The 16,987-nt window shown below is 45.9% G+C and overlaps 1 protein-coding gene across 1 annotated transcript in view; it reads right to left on the reverse strand.

The window, feature by feature from the left end:
- The window catches only part of LOC126535935 (glutamate receptor 3-like), a 72,618-nt gene that overhangs the window by 10,962 nt on the left and 44,669 nt on the right, over nucleotides 1-16,987 (reverse strand). Inside the window, exons 8-15 of the mRNA XM_050182796.3 lie at nucleotides 16,019-16,129; nucleotides 15,736-15,945; nucleotides 14,459-14,814; nucleotides 11,406-11,604; nucleotides 8,883-9,127; nucleotides 7,811-7,913; nucleotides 4,523-4,738; nucleotides 863-994 (exon numbers count right to left, since the gene is read on the reverse strand). Coding sequence (XP_050038753.1) covers nucleotides 863-994; nucleotides 4,523-4,738; nucleotides 7,811-7,913; nucleotides 8,883-9,127; nucleotides 11,406-11,604; nucleotides 14,459-14,814; nucleotides 15,736-15,945; nucleotides 16,019-16,129 — 1,572 coding nt within the window. The remainder of the gene's footprint in view (nucleotides 1-862; nucleotides 995-4,522; nucleotides 4,739-7,810; nucleotides 7,914-8,882; nucleotides 9,128-11,405; nucleotides 11,605-14,458; nucleotides 14,815-15,735; nucleotides 15,946-16,018; nucleotides 16,130-16,987) is intronic.

Here is a 16,987-nt window from a genome sequence, read left to right on the forward strand (position 1 = left end):
GAGCTATGCACAATGAAGCCCTCAATAAAATTTGATTGTGAAGCCACTAGAAGTACAACTGTCCATGTCTTGTATCAGTAGTGCCTTCTTTTTCCTATTCTGAAGTTTCATAAAGCACGTAACGCTACAGCGCCAACCTAACACGCTTAACAAACCGAGGTCCAAACGGTCAAAACATGGTCTTTCAATCTTTACGACGCCGTCGCTTTCTTGTCAGGGCTTCGACACCACAGCGCGACACAAACATCGTCCCAGCGGCTGGTCCAGCGCGCTATCGCCTGTTCGAGCAACAGAACAAAGGCAGAGAGCTTTGAGTTGCACTGTCCCACTGCAGGTTATAGCAATTGCGCTTGGAGCGAAACCAAAACTGCCAGAAAATACTTATAGACTAGTTTGCCAGTGAACAGAATGCCAATCCGTAGCATGTACTTCCCATCATTCCCATGATGGTTGAACGATTGCAGCGCCACATTTCCTTCTAGTTATACTAATATGAAATTCTATGGTGTTCTGAAAAGCGCGTCAGCGATGACGTATGTCACGATACATTTGGAGGAGCACTCGGCGAGGAGCAGAGACGAGCCGATGAACGGAGCGTGGCGAAGGAAAGAGCGAAACGAGCGAGGGCCGCGTTCCGAACATCAAACGCGTGTAACTCCGCTATTACGGCAGCATATCGAAAAATTCTCGCGGCTATGTGTTCGTTGCAGTTGTGCACAACAGCAACACTACAACTAAATTTCGACTTCTTGGTGGTTTAAGGGCCCTTTAATGATGGGACCGGCTTGTCCTCTGTGAAGGCGCTTTTCTGGTGTTCTAATTCAGGCAGTGTACATGTTATAACTTTGCTGCATACACGGACCTTGACCACCTCGTCCTCCTCCTCTTCTTCGCCCACCTCCTCGATGGTGAGGTCGGCTCCTCCCACGTAGCCTCCCGTGTAGGCGCTTGGGTTTGTCCCCGGCTGCAGGAGCTGCGTCTCCACGCCTTCTTCCTGCGCACCGATAAAGGCATCTCGTGGACACGTTGCAAAACTGGCCTTGAAAAACAGCGCATGCCAACGAGGCAAGCAAGAGGTGACCCGCTCGAGTGCGCTGTTTTTCTTGTCTAACGTCACATGGTTATGTTCCCTGCGCAAAAAAGAACGGGTTGCTGGACACTGCACGTGGAGGTGCATCTAATTTTGACAGACAGTGGGGTAAAAGTAGCACAATGCAAGATAGACTGCAGTGAAAATTATTCGCCGAGACTGAGTACCACAGCTTTCGTGCTTGACTGTCTATGAGTGATTGTATTGTTTGAAAAAGAAAGAGAAATATCCATGGTAGAAAACAGCGCTAAGGACACGGACAGAAGGAAAAGAACAGGACAAGCGCTAGCGTTGCATAAGGCGCGAACTATAAGGGCAGATACCACAACAAGTTGCAGGAGAACATTGACGAGCAGACGGCTCGCTGAAGAAGCAAGGCAACATAAGAGGGTTTAAGGGCAAGCTCGTTGGTATGCTTGGTATGCCTTCTGCAAGAACTTTGAGTTGCACACTTGCCTTCTGCAAGTATGCAAGAACCTTTGATTTCAGAACCCAAGTTATGTAAGCGCTGACGCATCACCTTTGATGACCATGAGACAATTCAGGAGTATGAGGCTCTTAACGAACAAGGTCCCAGTATATGCCAACAATCACGAATTTTACGCCACATATTTTTTCATAAACTTGCAAAAGGCTTAGTATTATAGCTCTTCTGTGTGAAGAACGGTCAGCACAAGCCAGTTACCCCAGACGAACGGCGACTAACAAAAAGATGACCAAGGCACGAGTTAATGAGAACTCCCCCATCAGAAAGATAAGTCCATATATGAAACTGTGGTGCGCGGAATTATTTGTCCTTCGGCCAGGCACGTACCCAGGGGGAGGGGGGGGCGCCTCCCCCCTCTCCCACTTCCCACCCACGCCACCACTTCTCACACACATTCCAATCAATCTCGAGACTTTACAGCTATTCGGAAGTAAACATTTTCCTGCCTATTTCACTCCTTCGAACTGGCAGTTATCGGCATCTCCTGGGGTGTGAAGGCCAGTTTTGTCCCCGATCCGGTGCCCGCGAGATTAGCTCGAGATACGTTCAGTTGTGACCTTCTATCGCGAAGGTCATACGCATCACCGTTGCTTCGTTAGTTCAGCCTTTTTTGTTCAGACTGACCCAGGGACCAGGAAAGGGATTCGGTTCGTAGTCAGCTGTAGTGTATGCTCGAGGAACGAGTTGCGGCCGGAGAAAACGCCAGTTGCCTTAACTTTTCTTTTGCTTCATTATTTTCTCGAGTGACGGCTTGCCGAGACGTTGGCAGATCCTCGGAACTATATATCTGTGATATAAGTTAGATCAGGTGGAAAATAAAATAATGCGAAATAGCATCCATCATCAAACCCTGCAATAACCGTTAAACAATGTGACCGTATAGCAATATGACTGTAACCCGTTACCTCGTCTGGTTTTTCGCTAATTGTACAGAACGTTTCGTGCAAAATTGGCAACTGGGAACAAGAGTCGCAAGGAGTTGATAAATTAAGTGATTTTCTAAGGGAGAGAGCCGAGGCAAAAGCCAAACAGGAAGAAAAGCGAAAATTTACAAATTTAACCATTGTTTGGGAAAATATCTATGGATGAACTTCTTTAGAAGAAATCACCCCCACTTCCAGTCAGTGAACGTGATCGAACAGCAAATCTATGTTTGTTACACCGAGTCTTACACTATGCAAGTCAAACTTCGGAAGTAGTCCATATTGTAAATATTTTGTTTCACCATTCTTTCACTTCATTTTCGCCTTTGCTCATAGTTGTAGCTGGGATGGAACGTGCGGAACCACTAATCCAAAGCTCCGTATATTGGGCGCCAAGGCCGCCACTGGAGATGCGGGCAGTGCAATCGTTTTGATTATTGGTTGGATTGGTATGACGACTGACGTGTCTGCCGGGGCTTCTTGCGCCAGCGGGAAGTGCAGGCAGCCACGCGCTCCTGGCATCGCGTTTCAATCGCTGGACACAGTTCGTTCGCCGCAAAACACCAGCATAACATGTATTTCTTTCGCGGCAGGGAGGAATCAATCGTTGATAAGTTCGATGCCGATCTGGCTCGATCGCCCAAAACGCACCGTGTGACAACCGTATAAGATTCGCGTTTAACATTGCATTCTCACAGGGGAAAGGGGTCACTCTAACCCCGTTCCCCCTGTTGAGCTCTTCCTTTCCTCTCCCGCTAGGTCACGTGGCCCCGTTTTAGCGAAGTCCGGAAACGACTGCACAGGGCCCGCACAAAGAGCTTCGCTGTAAAAGGAAGCAGAGAGAACGCTGCCGGAAGCGAAGAATAATTCCGTGTGTTTTGGATGACGCTTCTACAGTTATCAGTCGAGCTACCTGACATAGCCACTTCTCTGCTGTGCTTATGTGGGTGTTCTTCCAACCTTACGGCGGTAGGCGCAGTACGTCTAGAACCGCGGCGTCCTGCGCTCTACGCGGTTGTACGCGACAGGCGGCCGCGAATCGTTACGCAATTTCACTAATAACAATAAGTGTCGGTTTTGGCACTTGATAGAGCAGTGAACTAGGGATTCAAAAGAACTGTGATTGTTCCGCAAATATATATTTCTCTATAATTATTCCATAGCTAATCCAAAAGAACGCTACTAGAAATCTTCATTTTACACTTTCGCTTGTTTACTTGTTATTGACAGTGCTCTTCCTGCGCTTCTTTCCGGAGAGAGCCCATTTGGTGTGGTTCCTTGTTTGCCAAGTCAAGGAGACGCGCATCTCACAGGCGTAGCTGGGAAATACACCTTATTAGCGCGATAGCGCTAAGCAACCCGAGTCGCATAAAATCCGGCGTATGGCGTTCGGCGTCGGACGTCGCCTGGGTATAGGGAATTTCGAACCAAATTCTGAACCACGCATAACCAACCACTTCTCTACCCCCAAAGTTGCTCATATCTCGTCCTTCATTCTTTACAAAGTTATTCCTCGTAAGTTTGAGAACGGCAGCCCACAAACAAATGTAATTAAAAAACAAAACAAAACAACATCACCCACATCGCAGGTCCTTTATGTTAGCTATTCTCAGACTGAAATATTAAATGTGCGAAACAATAACAGGAGATAGACCCACGCAAGAGGCCGTGTTTCTACCAGAAATCTCGCCTTCGTGCATAGCGTTCGTAGCCAGAGTTTCCCGGTAAACGTTACGGTTACATAAGCTGCAGTTGCTGGGAAGCATGAAAAGCAGTAAACGACCTTTGAACGCTATCGCGTTGCACTCTTAAGGGCGAAGCTTAAGCGTCTTCCAAACTTTTTTATTTCTATTTTGTCGGTTGACGCGTCTTTATGGCGAACGTTGGGAATTATTCACATTTGCATTAGTAAAGGTACCCGCCTCCCCTCATTTGCATAGAAAAGTTACCTGGGGTTGCCCCCCCTCCCCCCTCGAAGAAGAAATCCTGGGTACGTGCCTGCCTTCGGCACTACAGACTTGCCTTGATCTGTTCGTCGTCCTTCTCTTTCTTGTCCTTTTTCTTCTTCTCCTTCTTAGGCTTTGGCTCCTTTGGCTCCTTGGGCTTCTTTTCCTTCTTAGGCTTGGCGGGGGACTTGCACCACACCTCAGCCACAGCCACGGCCACGGCAATGACCAATCCGGCACCGAGAATGACGAACCAGCCGCCCACCTTGGTCACCTCCAGCGGAACGGCACCCTGATCAGTTCAGAAGGGACGCGCCAACCAACAATAACTCAGCGACGCGGCTTCTCTTGAGTGACGTACGCTATGCCCTAAATCGACAGTCAGCGGAAGTTACCTTTTAATGACTTCCTTTATAATAGCTCACTGTGAGTGTGAAGGGCTCGGGACTGTGGATACGAACTAACCGCATACTTGCTATGGGTAAATTTTTATGCCTCTTATATTGGATAATCTTTTTTACTCGGCTTCTTTTTTTCATCTTCCTGTGCTCAGGGGTAAAGATGCGAATTTTTAATGCGATGCCATTGTAAGCAGAGCGCCACCGCATTGTATATATTTAACAGAAAACGTGGGCCGATCTCGAACGCGATGCAGTCAAACACCGCGTCATAAAACGCCAGCTGTTCCGAGGGAAGAATGCGAGGTACAGGCACGGAATGCACGCACCAAGCGTTTCAAAGAGCGTCTTTGGCACGAGAGAAGCATGCGTGCCATAGTGGCCTAATAGAGCATTGGGCTTCTGTGCTGTAGGCTGGAAGATACCGGCTCGATCTCAACATAGGTCAGGCGTTTCTTCCTAGCAATGACGTCACCCACTGCAAAGGTTTCTCACAGAAAGCTTGAGCTATGATGAGCGTACGCGAGCGCGTCACGCTGAGCACGAAATCACGGGTTTGTAAAAATTACGAGGCAAGAAACGTTACATTGATGAACGAGACTGTGTAACTTCGCCCGGGTAGCACACGCGCGCGCAGCTGTTGAGGTGTTACGATCATCACGCATACTTAGAGAGTTACCGGTGCAACGTTCTGGTACAACTTCTTTAACTTTCTCTCCTTCCAATTCGGCGAACATCTAGCTAGTACCGTGCTCTTCTATTCATGCCCCATTTTTCAGCTGAGCCCCATCGGCTGACAAACTATGACATCGCGGCACTATTCCTATGCTATTCCTACCCGCCGTGGTTGCTCAGTGGCTATGGTGTTGGGCTGCTGAGCACGAGACCGCGGGATCGAATCCCGGCCATGGCGGCCGCATTCCGATGGGGGCGAAATGCGAAAACACCCGTGTATTTAGGTTTCATCATCATCAGCCTGGTTACGCCCACTGCAGGGCAAAGGCCTCTCCCATGCGTCTCCAACTACCCCGATCATGTACTAATTGTGGCCATGCTGTGGCATTGTGGCATTGTGGCATGAGACGACATGGCCACAATTAGTACATGACCGGGATAGTTAGAGAAGTATGGGAGAGGCCTTTGCCTTGCAGTGGGCGTAACCAGGATGATGATGATGTCCCTGCAAACTTCTTAATCTCATCCGCCCACCTAACTTTCTGCCGTCCCCTGCTGCGCTTCCCTTCTCTTCGAATCCAGACCGTAACTCTTAATGACCGTCGGTTATCTTCCCTCCTCATTATATGTCCTCCCGATTTCCTTTTCTTGATTTCAACTAAGATGTCATTAACTCGCGTTTCTTCTCTCACCCAATCTGCTCTTTTCTTATTCCTTAACGTTACACCCATCATTCTTCTTTCCATAGCTCGTTGCGTCGTCCTCAATTAAAGTAGAACCCTTTGTGTAAGCCTCCAGGTTTCTGCCCCGTACGTGAGTACTGGTAAGACACAGCTGTTATACACTTTTCTCTTGAGGGATAATGGCAACCTGCTGTTCATGATCTGAGAATGCCTGCCAAACGCACCCCAGCCCATTCTTATTATTGTGATTATTTCAGTCTCATGATCAGGATCCGCGGTCACTACCTGTCTTAAGTAGATATATTCCCTTACCACTTCCAGTGCCTCACTACCTATCGTAAACTGTTGTTCTCTTCCGAGACTGTTAAACATTACTTTAGTTTTCTGCAGATTAATTTTTAGACCCACCCTTCTGCTTTGCCTCTCCTGGTCAGTGAGCATGCTTTGCAATTGGTCCCCTGAGTTACTAAGCAAGGCAATATCGTCAGCGAACCTCAAGTTACTAAGGTATTCTCCATTAACTAGTCAAGCTGTTTTCCAACAGCTTTTAGCCTTTGGTATCCACCAGAACACTTGTAATTCTGGAAATAAAATTGAAAAATTGAAAATTTAAGCTCTTATCCCTAATTCTTCCCAATCAAGGTCTCTGAATACCTCCTGTAAACACGCTGTGAACAGCATTGGAGAGATCGTATCTTCCTGCCTGACGCCCTTCTTTATTGGAATTTTGTTGCTTGCTTTATGGAGGACTACGGTGGCTGTGGAGCCGCTATAGATATCTTTCAGTATTTTTACATTCGGGTCGTCTACACCCTGATTCCATAATGCCTGCATGACTGCTGAGGTTTCGACTGAATCGAAAACGCTTTTTCGTAATCAATGAAAGCTATATATAAGGGTTGGCTATATTCCGAACATTTCTCTATCACCTGATTGATAATCTGAATATGGTCTATTGTTGATTAGTCTTTACGAAATCCTGTCTGGTCCGTTGGTTGACAGAAGCCTAAGTTGTTCCTGATTCTATTTGCGATTACCTTAGTAAATGCTTTGTAGGCAACGAACAGCAAGGTGATCGGTCTAAAACTTTTCAAGTCTTTTTCAAGGTGCACGTTAAGGAACACCAGGTAGTCGAAATTTCGGGAGTCCTCCACTACGGTGTGCCTCATAAGGAAAAAGTGGTTTTGGCACGTAAAACCCCATAATTTTGTTATGCTATTCCTCTTGTTAACTGCTAATATAAATGTTGTCTCCGGCATAATTTGGTTGGCTGCATTTTACTGTATTGCATATACGGAAGTGTTTTGCGATATTCATGCTCTTGATAGTGCAATGCGATTGAATTTGTTGCTAACTCGCAGCTATCTGCTGCCATTTCTCTTGGGCAATAACTTTTTAGCCGCTATTGTTTCCCACCGTTTCTATAATTCGACATCCGTAAGCGAGTCGACTTGGCAAGTAAACCATGAAAATGACCTTTTGGCATGACCTAAATGTTAATAAAACACACGCACGCACAAGTATAGAATTGGTCCTTTAAATAGGCGTCAACAACTTGACATTCACTTCATTTGAGAGGGTGGTAAAGGACAGCAAACATGGTCTTACCTGTTCTGGCTGCTGACATTCTTCCTTCCCGAACCATTTCTTGTACACAGCGTAAAGCTCTCCATCTTCTTGGAGCCTGGCTATAGTGACGTCCAGTATTTTTCTGGAATAGAAAGATAATTACGGTGCAGCAGTGTCTTTATTATGCTTCGCGTTCAAGTTGTACAGGACATAATGGGAATAAGTGGTCTTTGTCTTCACACGTGCGCAATGATAAATCCAAGCAGTACCCAGAGGAAAACTTAGAATATTCAGCCAAGAAACGACCTGCTCTAGCTGTCTTAGGATCGCTTCGCTTCAGCGCCATCTCTGACAAAAAATAACGTCAGTGTAGCGACGTCAACGCGAATTCCTATGAGTGCGTATTCTTGGTAGCACGTGACTTAAGTCGAAGACCGACGCTATATCGCTTGGAACTAAAAGCAAGTGTAGCCAATAAATTTTTTTTTTTTGCTCTGCTGTAGATAAGAGTAAGTGATGATGGATGGCAAGAGCCTTTCGAAACGTCATAGGCGTTGTCACCGCTTTGGTGTCTGATGCCATATAAAGCCATAAATCCGCCTCCGGCAGCAGTTGGTTTACCTTGGACGATGTTTCTACTGCTTTAGAAATGCAGGAGGGCTACCCCGGTGCCTGAGGAAGCCTTTACTTTAACCTCCGCAGAAGATTACGTTTGCTCCAATCAGCTTAGCTTAGTACATTCGCCATGTTTTAGGTACGTCCCACTTGCCCCACCACATTTTCCTCCCTAGTCGACAGTGAGTCATGAAGTTTTGTATGCAGTGCATCACGCTTTTTTTAATTACCTGATGACAATTATCTGATGACGCCATATTATTTGAAAGTCACTTTTGGCATATAGTTTCAATTCCGGCAAAAATGGCCGAATTATTTATCTACACTTTACGCTATAACGTTTGCGGATGTGCACACATACTTTCAAATATTCGCTACGTAACTTGATATGGCTGATTAAGAGGGCGTCTTCGCACAAGGACCTTTATTTGTGGAGGTGTGCCAGCCTTGGCATGCACACATCTTCTAAACCCCCTTGAAGTTCACAGCGACTTACTTGAGTGGCGACTTGTGCGACACAACGACGCCGTAACCGGAAGGCTGGAATGTGTCGCCAATTTGAACGAGGTCGCAGGGCGCCTTCTGTGTTGCGTACTTTATCTTCATGGTGTCCACTATGAAGGCGTAGTTACCCTCGGACTCGCGGACTCTTTTTACGCCTTCTTCATTAGTAGCCGTCATAGTGTTGTTGAACGTAGCCATCGAGTCCCACATTCTTTCGTAGTAGGTGTCTTTCGTGCGCTGAAATTATAATTCAATTCAATCTTAATTTGCGGTGATATGCATTTTTCACTCTTGCTCATTATCACCGAAGCCGACAGGCAATAAAGCAAAGTACAGAGCGAATGGCTGTTAGTCTAAAAAATAAGAAATAAATAAATAAAAAGAGGCGAAAGGACATCTATTCACAGCCACGCTCACTCAAACTCAGAGACACCGAAATCAGACTCGGGCAACCTAGCTTTAACTAATAGGCTCATGGATATACACTCGCCAGGGTTTAATCATATTCACGGAATCACCGACTCAGAAGCAAGGATCATGTGCTCGCACTCAACGCCGCCAAGAGAAATCGCAGATTCACGGAATCGGGAGCTCAGGCTCGTTCAGACACAACAAGTAAGGCTCACTTTACTCAGCTTTACAAGTGCATAACTTACGGGGATTCACAATCGTCAACTCACAGTAACTGCATTTGCTCCGCTAGGAGGTAGTCTGGTGTATATGCCGTGGTGTCAGAATAGGCGAATCACGTTCGCCCACTGCCGGTGTGACAGGTTCATTTACGGAGGTGAATGGAGAGGATGTAGCGTTGGTGCACGCTGTTAAGGGGCATAAAAACCACGTATTGCTTCTATATTATTCCATAACTGATGTGTGGAATGGTCTGTAGAGGGACAGACAACCATTGAGAACATGAATCGAGATAACCCCGCTGATGGAATGATTCTCCATCATAGTGGCTTTAAACGAACCACAATTTCCTCATAAAACGTGGATTTATATTTTCAATTTCTAACTAAAAGTCGCCAAAGATGACCTTTGGCGCCGCACGCGGCAAGAACATGAACCTGTTAAGAGGTCTACCACGTGACCTTCTGCTAGTGTACGCGGTTCCTGGTTTATTTATTAGTATTGAAATGCACCATACTTTTTATTCTTATAAGCTTTTCCTGATTTACAATGTGCAGAAAAGCCTTCGTTTGTAGTGAGCAGAAAAGTGGCACTGCTCCGCGTTCGTTTTCGATGAGTTGACTGGGCTCGTCTATCCACAGAACAACGACGACGGGGATCAGCCAGCCAGTCATGACGTAGGCGTGTACTTGGGAGAAAAACGCGGTACAAATATAAGAAATGTCTTTACAAAAACGTGAACTCATTGCACCAGCTTTTTATTTTCAAATGTGGTTGAAAAGGTCTAAATGTGGGTGGTTAACCGCACTTACCCTCACTCCTGTGAAAGCAGAACGATTGGCGGCTTTCACAATTTACCGAGGCGGGCTATCGACATAGTTCTCACTTCTCAGCGTTGTTGGAGGAGGGACTCTTACTTTTTAGAGGCTACTCAGATTGAAAAATTCTGCTTAGTAAATATCCACGCGCTTTTGGAAGTAACCGTTGCAGATGTAAACACTACCGAGGGTGAGCTTTGTGGTGCGCCACAAAAAAACTAGGTCGTTAAAAATCCGTTGTCAGTCCCTTTTAGCACCAAAGCGCTTGTACAGGTAATTGTTTATATAACCTGACACCTTACATCTGTAACGTTTGAGTTAATAGGCATCAGCTGTTCTTCAAGATGGACCCTCGGCGCTTACTGGTTTTAATGGGACATGCAGGATTTTCTTAACACCAGTTAATCCTAATATGTTTGAATCATCTTATAGAATGTACACTAATCTACTCGCTTTCTTTTCCTGTTCGCTCACAGTTGTGCTGTCATGAATGGCCTTCAGGCACTCCAGCTGCTTGCAACAACTTTTTGCCTGAAGGACCCCCCACAAATTCTTGAAAATGAAGTTCTGAATCTAAATTTCAGATGCCTTCTATACTCAAGAAAAATTAAACATCGCACAACACATGGTTAAAACATGTCTGAACTCACTCACATGTAGCCAGATTCATATTCACTGGAAGTTATCGCGACTCGCACTGACATTAATTACGACTCACCTCGAACAACTCCGACCCAGAACACATAGGTGTGTCTGAGAGAGTAAGTCAAAGTGAATCCACTCAAGAGTAACATTGTCTACCAATGAAGTGCAAAGCTAACAGTGGTGCTTGCAATGACTCTACTGTTCAATGTTTTTAGCGTGCCAAATGACTAACACTCTTCGTGACTTTGTGTTTGAATGTGCCCTTGCTTACTCACATAAACGACCAGCAACAGCAGAAAAAATAAAATGGTGGAGTTTGAAGCTCAAGAAAAGGAAGTAGACATCATGCATAAATTAGAAGGACAATTAACGATGGAAACTGTGTTAAGAGAAAAACAAAATGCATTTGGAAGGATCCTTACCCGAAAAAACTCTTCGGTGGCAGAATCTCTGACGATGCCGTATTCTACCTTGTCTTGCATAGCCAGTTCCTTGACATCTTTCACGGAAGGAGCACGTGCCCTGAAAGGCTGATTCACCCACAGTTGCGCTGTGTACATCGATAACATCACCAGGACGAAGAGCCACCATCCGAAGCTGATGAGCCGACTGCCAACAGACCTGTGAGGAGGAGGAGGGTTCAAGGGGCAGGCCGAATGAATGAATGAATAAAACTTTATTTGAAACGGCTCTTCGTCCGTGCCGTCCGCCGCTTCGGTGCCGTGTGATGACGCAATTCTGAAGCGCGTACAAAGTGTTTTCTCGCTCTCATGAAAGATGTGTGGCTAGTTTCGCATAGTTTTCATTTTTCTCCATATTGTAGATGGATGCTGTATCAAGAGAAAACTGCTCTATCTCTCGAGTGCAGAAATGTCAATCGTCGGTCAAAGTGTCTGCTTTGCCGGTTCATTGCAATAGTAAGAGGTGTCCTATATATGTGTGCAACGTTTCAAGAAAAAAATGTTTACCCGCTAGCTTAGAAGATAAACAACTCTAAGTAATTCACTAAATGGTTAATTTATTCACTACTGCAGCTTAACGGCCTGCAAGGCCTATGAAAGAGGCCGCTCTGTTTGGGGGCTCGGGATTATCTTTTACTACCTGGGCTTCTTTAACGTACGCAGAAGGATCAATGCACTACCGTTTATGCATTATATTCTCATCAGAATGCAGGCCTCAAGATTGGGAATAGCACCCGCAACTAAACAGCAGAAAGCCACATTCACCGAAAGCACAGGAACGAATTTAAAATTTTATTTCAGGGCTTGAAGCAGTATGTCAAGGACTTTTGCGGTACTTTAATAATAATTATGGGGTTTTACGCGCCAAAACCACATTCTGATTATGAGGCACGCCGTAGTGGAGGACTCCGGAAATTTCGACCACCTGGGGTTCTTTAACGTGCTCCTAAATCTAAGTACACGGGTGTTTTCGCATTTCGCCCCCTTCGAAATGCGGCCGCCGTGGCCGGGATTCGATCCCGCGACCTTGTGCTCAGCAGCCTAACACCATAGCCACTGAGCAACCACGGCGGGTTCTTGCGGTACTTTCGAAACTTCTTACTGTTCCCTCAATACATAAAAAACTTTGAAATTTCTCAAGCATATGTATAATTTCCAACACACACTTATATGGTATATACAAAATATGACCTGGGATCTGGCAATTTTTTCTTTGCAAACTGCAGGCAGTTTGGCCTTCTGGCAAACAAAGATAAACATTCCATTAGTGCAAGTTTGATCATTTTCTTTAGCGCCCCAATTTCGGCGAAATTTTTAAATAGCTCGAGCTTGTTATACTCTGGCCACGCTTGTACGATACCTGTATCGTTTCGATACTCTAGATAATTTTCAAATGAGGCGTACCTAGAAATTGCATAAAGCTCCACAGCACAATTAAGAGAACCCCAAAGGTTCCTCCATAATACATTTTCGTTGGCACATTTCGCAGATGCGTCCCGTGGACATAACCACGGACGTGTTGAAACAACGTTCATCGCTGCATCTAGTAGCAATACCAGCTTTGCTGTTGAAGCGCCTATAATACAGCTGCTCAGATTAAGGCGCGGAATCATTGCAGGACGAGAGAACGTATCACAATAAATATGTATAACAAACGTATATGTGCGCTACTTGCCTGTCAGAAATGCGTATACAACTTTTTTTAAGTGACTAGCGGGGTTATAACAAACATCAGTGAACAGTATGAACTAGAAACATGGGTGAACTAGCGTTGCCAACTTTCCAACTGTTAGTGAAAGCATGACAGTAAAGTTTAATTCTTAAGGATTTGTGGAGAATATTGTCATTCATTCCCAATGCAAGACGTTGCTTTATTTTCTGGTCTACACCTTAGGAAGTAGTGCGTGCGGCGAAAGCCACGCGTACAATTGCTAAGGCACGGCAACTCAAGCCACGTCAAGCCTTGCTGGCTTTTTGTTCACGGTCCTCAGCATCAGTTGTATGTTGAAACAAACTTGATTTGATTTGATTTGAAGTGCGAAGCTGGCAAATGCTTATGTTTTCTTCGTTACCACACGCATCCTGCGTGTCCTCTGACTTGTGGCTAGCTTTTCATCATCATAATCATTCTATTCTATTCTATTCTATTCTATTCTATTCTAGACGCTCACTGACCGGCTGACCGGCTCTTCTAAAGCCACAAAAGCATGGCGCCAATGACACCCCTGAAGGCTCCCTAACCTCTCGCTCTCCCAACGCCCTCCTATGTCCTTTTTCTTTTCTTGTTTCTTTCCCCTCTTGCTCTTTTATTTTTTCTCCCCGCCTTCACACTCTCTTGCTCGTGTCCTCTCTTTTTAGAAGACGCGCTTGGAGCATTCTCTTCGCAGTCTCTCCCTTTGCAGCCAGCCACCACCGACAACCGCACTTGACGCCGCTCTACTAGCCCGTTAAAACTAACCTGCCGAGGATGACGAGGCCGCCTTTGACGAAGACACGTCATCCTATCGAAACGTTGGCCAGCCTTTCTGAGGCACATTATTCCTGTTTATAAACCTTTCTACCACAAGAAATTTGAGAGGAAGTTAAGGACGGTGCAAGACATAACTACACAGTTCTTTTTGAAACAGCGCGGAATTTTAGTACTGCGACCAGCGAGTGGTCAAGCTCAATAGCGGGAAGGCTACCGGTCGGCCTTGAGATAAATTAACGCAAAAGAAGAAATGAAACACCAGGCGGATGGACCACGCCTTATCGTGGAGTGAAAAGGGAGAACCTTTATAGGCACTGCTGTAGGAAGCATTGACACAGCAGCAAACGAAGCTGCACACGTGACCTGCAGTTGACCAGTGGTGGTAGAGCTAGCTACAGTTTTAAACAAGTGCTACAGACGCTGCATCAGCGCAAATATGAATGTTGGTCATCCCTTCACACACTCTGACGGCACTTCCTCTTCCTAATAAGTACTTGTGCTAAGCACGTAAAGAGGATTGAAAGATGTGTTGATGGAAACATACTTGGGCCTGCAGTTGTTGCACTCCTCGGACATGAATGCCCCGAGGGCATACCACAGGCTGTTGTACAAGTGGCTGCAGGGTCCAGGGGGTGCCTTAGGGGGAGTAGCCACGGCCAGGTTGAGTCGGTTGATGACGAACAACAGCACGGCGACGGCGACGTAGGCAGACAGCAGGCACAGCCATACCTCCCACGAGAGAGGCCGCAAGAAGCTGAACACACTGAACACGCTGAGCGACTCTGCCTCGTGCCGGCGCGCGAGCACCGCGAGGCCAGACTGCATAAAGGGCTCGCTGAAGTACACGGCTCGGCTTCGCTCGGCCGTGATGGTCAGCGGCGCGACGGCGATGTCTGCCTCCTGCGCCGCAAGCATGCACGGTTTCACCTTGAGTCGCAGCGCCATCGTTTACGTCTATTTTTGTTGCTTGAGGCGATGTTTGTGTGACTCGTACAACACCAGCCGATTCTGGTACAACGTTTGTAAGAGAACTCTTCTTTTACAACTTCCTAAACTCTTTCACAACTCAACATTTTGAAAAAAATATATTCACCGAAGATAGCGACGCTCCCCAATGCGAAATTTGAGTGCAGTTGTATATGTGTTTTCACTGCGCGATATATTGGCTGGCGCGGACAATCTGTCTACTGTGGCACGTTGCAAACGGAGCGAACTGTGGTGCGACTGCCTCGCTTATCTGGAGATCGCGATATGCAGTGCGTGGGTGACGCGCGGGCGCGATTCACAGCAGCCGCCGCAGACAGACCATCTCGTAACCATGGTCGCCGTGCTACGCTTTCTTCTCGCGCTTTTACCATACCCTCCTCCTCCGCTTTTGTCCCCGTGTCTTTCATCCCCCGCTGCACTCCGCGTTCGCACCTTTATCCTTCGCTGTGTTCGTTCGCTCGGTTACGCCGATGCTCGCCGCAGGAACGGGCGCCTTAGAGCTGCGCTCTAAAATTCTGTTGCACTGTATTGAAACTAGTGGACCATGCTATGTGATGTACAGTTGTACATTGTACGTACAGCAGACCCCGTCAGGTGCTGCTCTTTTATGTGCTGCACTTCCCTTGATGCTATGTAAATCAATGAATGAAATCAAACTCACATTACAATTTCAACATATTTACATCGCTGTGCTCCTAGTCTACACAGTGAGTCAAATGTTCCCTTTGCAATTAGATCGGGGCGTTCAAAAAGGCCCATCAGGTAGCTCCTACGTTCATGCAGCAGATAGAATTCCGAATGGGCTACTATTCATTTAGGCCCTTTCGCGCTTACCTTTCTCAGTATCTCGCCAATCATTCCATTCCACCCAGATTGCGCAGACTTGTCTCGAGAACCATATTTATTGTCCTTGACCAGACGAATGCTGTACTGTCGGCCCATCGCACGCATCAGCTTGGCAATGAGGTCCTTGCAGTAGCCTTCCAGGTTGTCCTCGTCATCACTGGTATCGTTAGCGTTCTTGTACATGAGGAAAGGCGGCTCCTGTACATTTGTGCACCAGGGAGTAAATTTTGTGCATAGTTTCGCTTTCTTGACACGGCTACAAACCACTCACCAGTATGGTAGTGACTACGAGTTTTTTCTCAGATGGGTCAACCCATGTCGGTTGATATCCCCTTGAATCCGGCTGTTTTATGAAACCGGTTGCTTGAGACCAATAACCAATCTGCGGAAAGAAAAAATAATATGGGAACACCTTGCTATGGAAAATTCTCAAACTTTGTTGAACCTAGCTCAAACGCTTTCTGCAAAGTTTTCGATTATATGAACAAATATATGAGGTGCAGTTCCAGTGTTTTCTGAGGGTAGGGGAGAATCTTCTGGCACGAACGCTATACCGCCTCTCTCAATGCGGTAGCATGAGCTATACTGCAGCAGCTGAGGATCCAACAGTATATTTGGCGTTGTCACATGGCCTCCCTCGCAGGAACTGACTCAACTCAATGCTGAGAGCTTAATAATAATAATAATAATAATAATAATAATAATAATAATAATAATAATAATAATAATGTTTGTTGCCATCAAAATACAAAACAACATAAACAGGCTGGTCTAAGCCTCAGTTGGCTTGTAGGACCGTGCCTATGAATATGATGCACATGGCGAAAAAGAAAAAAATATACGTAAATTGATGAGACGTAGAATAAATAAAATGAATGAAAAAATGGGGATAACATTTGTTTACTCTACTTAAAACGAGGGAAGTTGAAGTAAATATTATGATGCAAAAGAAGTTCTGGAGGTTAATTTCACGCTTTAATATTTCTTTCAGCGTGCTTTTCGATGTCGCATTAAAGATTTCGTCTGGTAATTTATTAAATATGTCCGGCTCATATGCACAGAGTCTGGCGGCACCATACCTTGTGGCTGAACGAGGAACTACATAACGGACGCGTTAAGTTCTCTTGGGGCGGCACCTTTTTTGTTTGAATGCGGAATTCCAAAAATGTTTGACAACTGTTTCTATAAGCAAGGAATGAAAATGCGGTAGACCAAGTGCACGGAAGATATTCGCAGCTGT

Source organism: Dermacentor andersoni, chromosome 4 (genome assembly GCF_023375885.2).
Source record: "Dermacentor andersoni chromosome 4, qqDerAnde1_hic_scaffold, whole genome shotgun sequence".
NCBI classification, from domain to species: Eukaryota; Metazoa; Arthropoda; class Arachnida; order Ixodida; family Ixodidae; genus Dermacentor; species Dermacentor andersoni.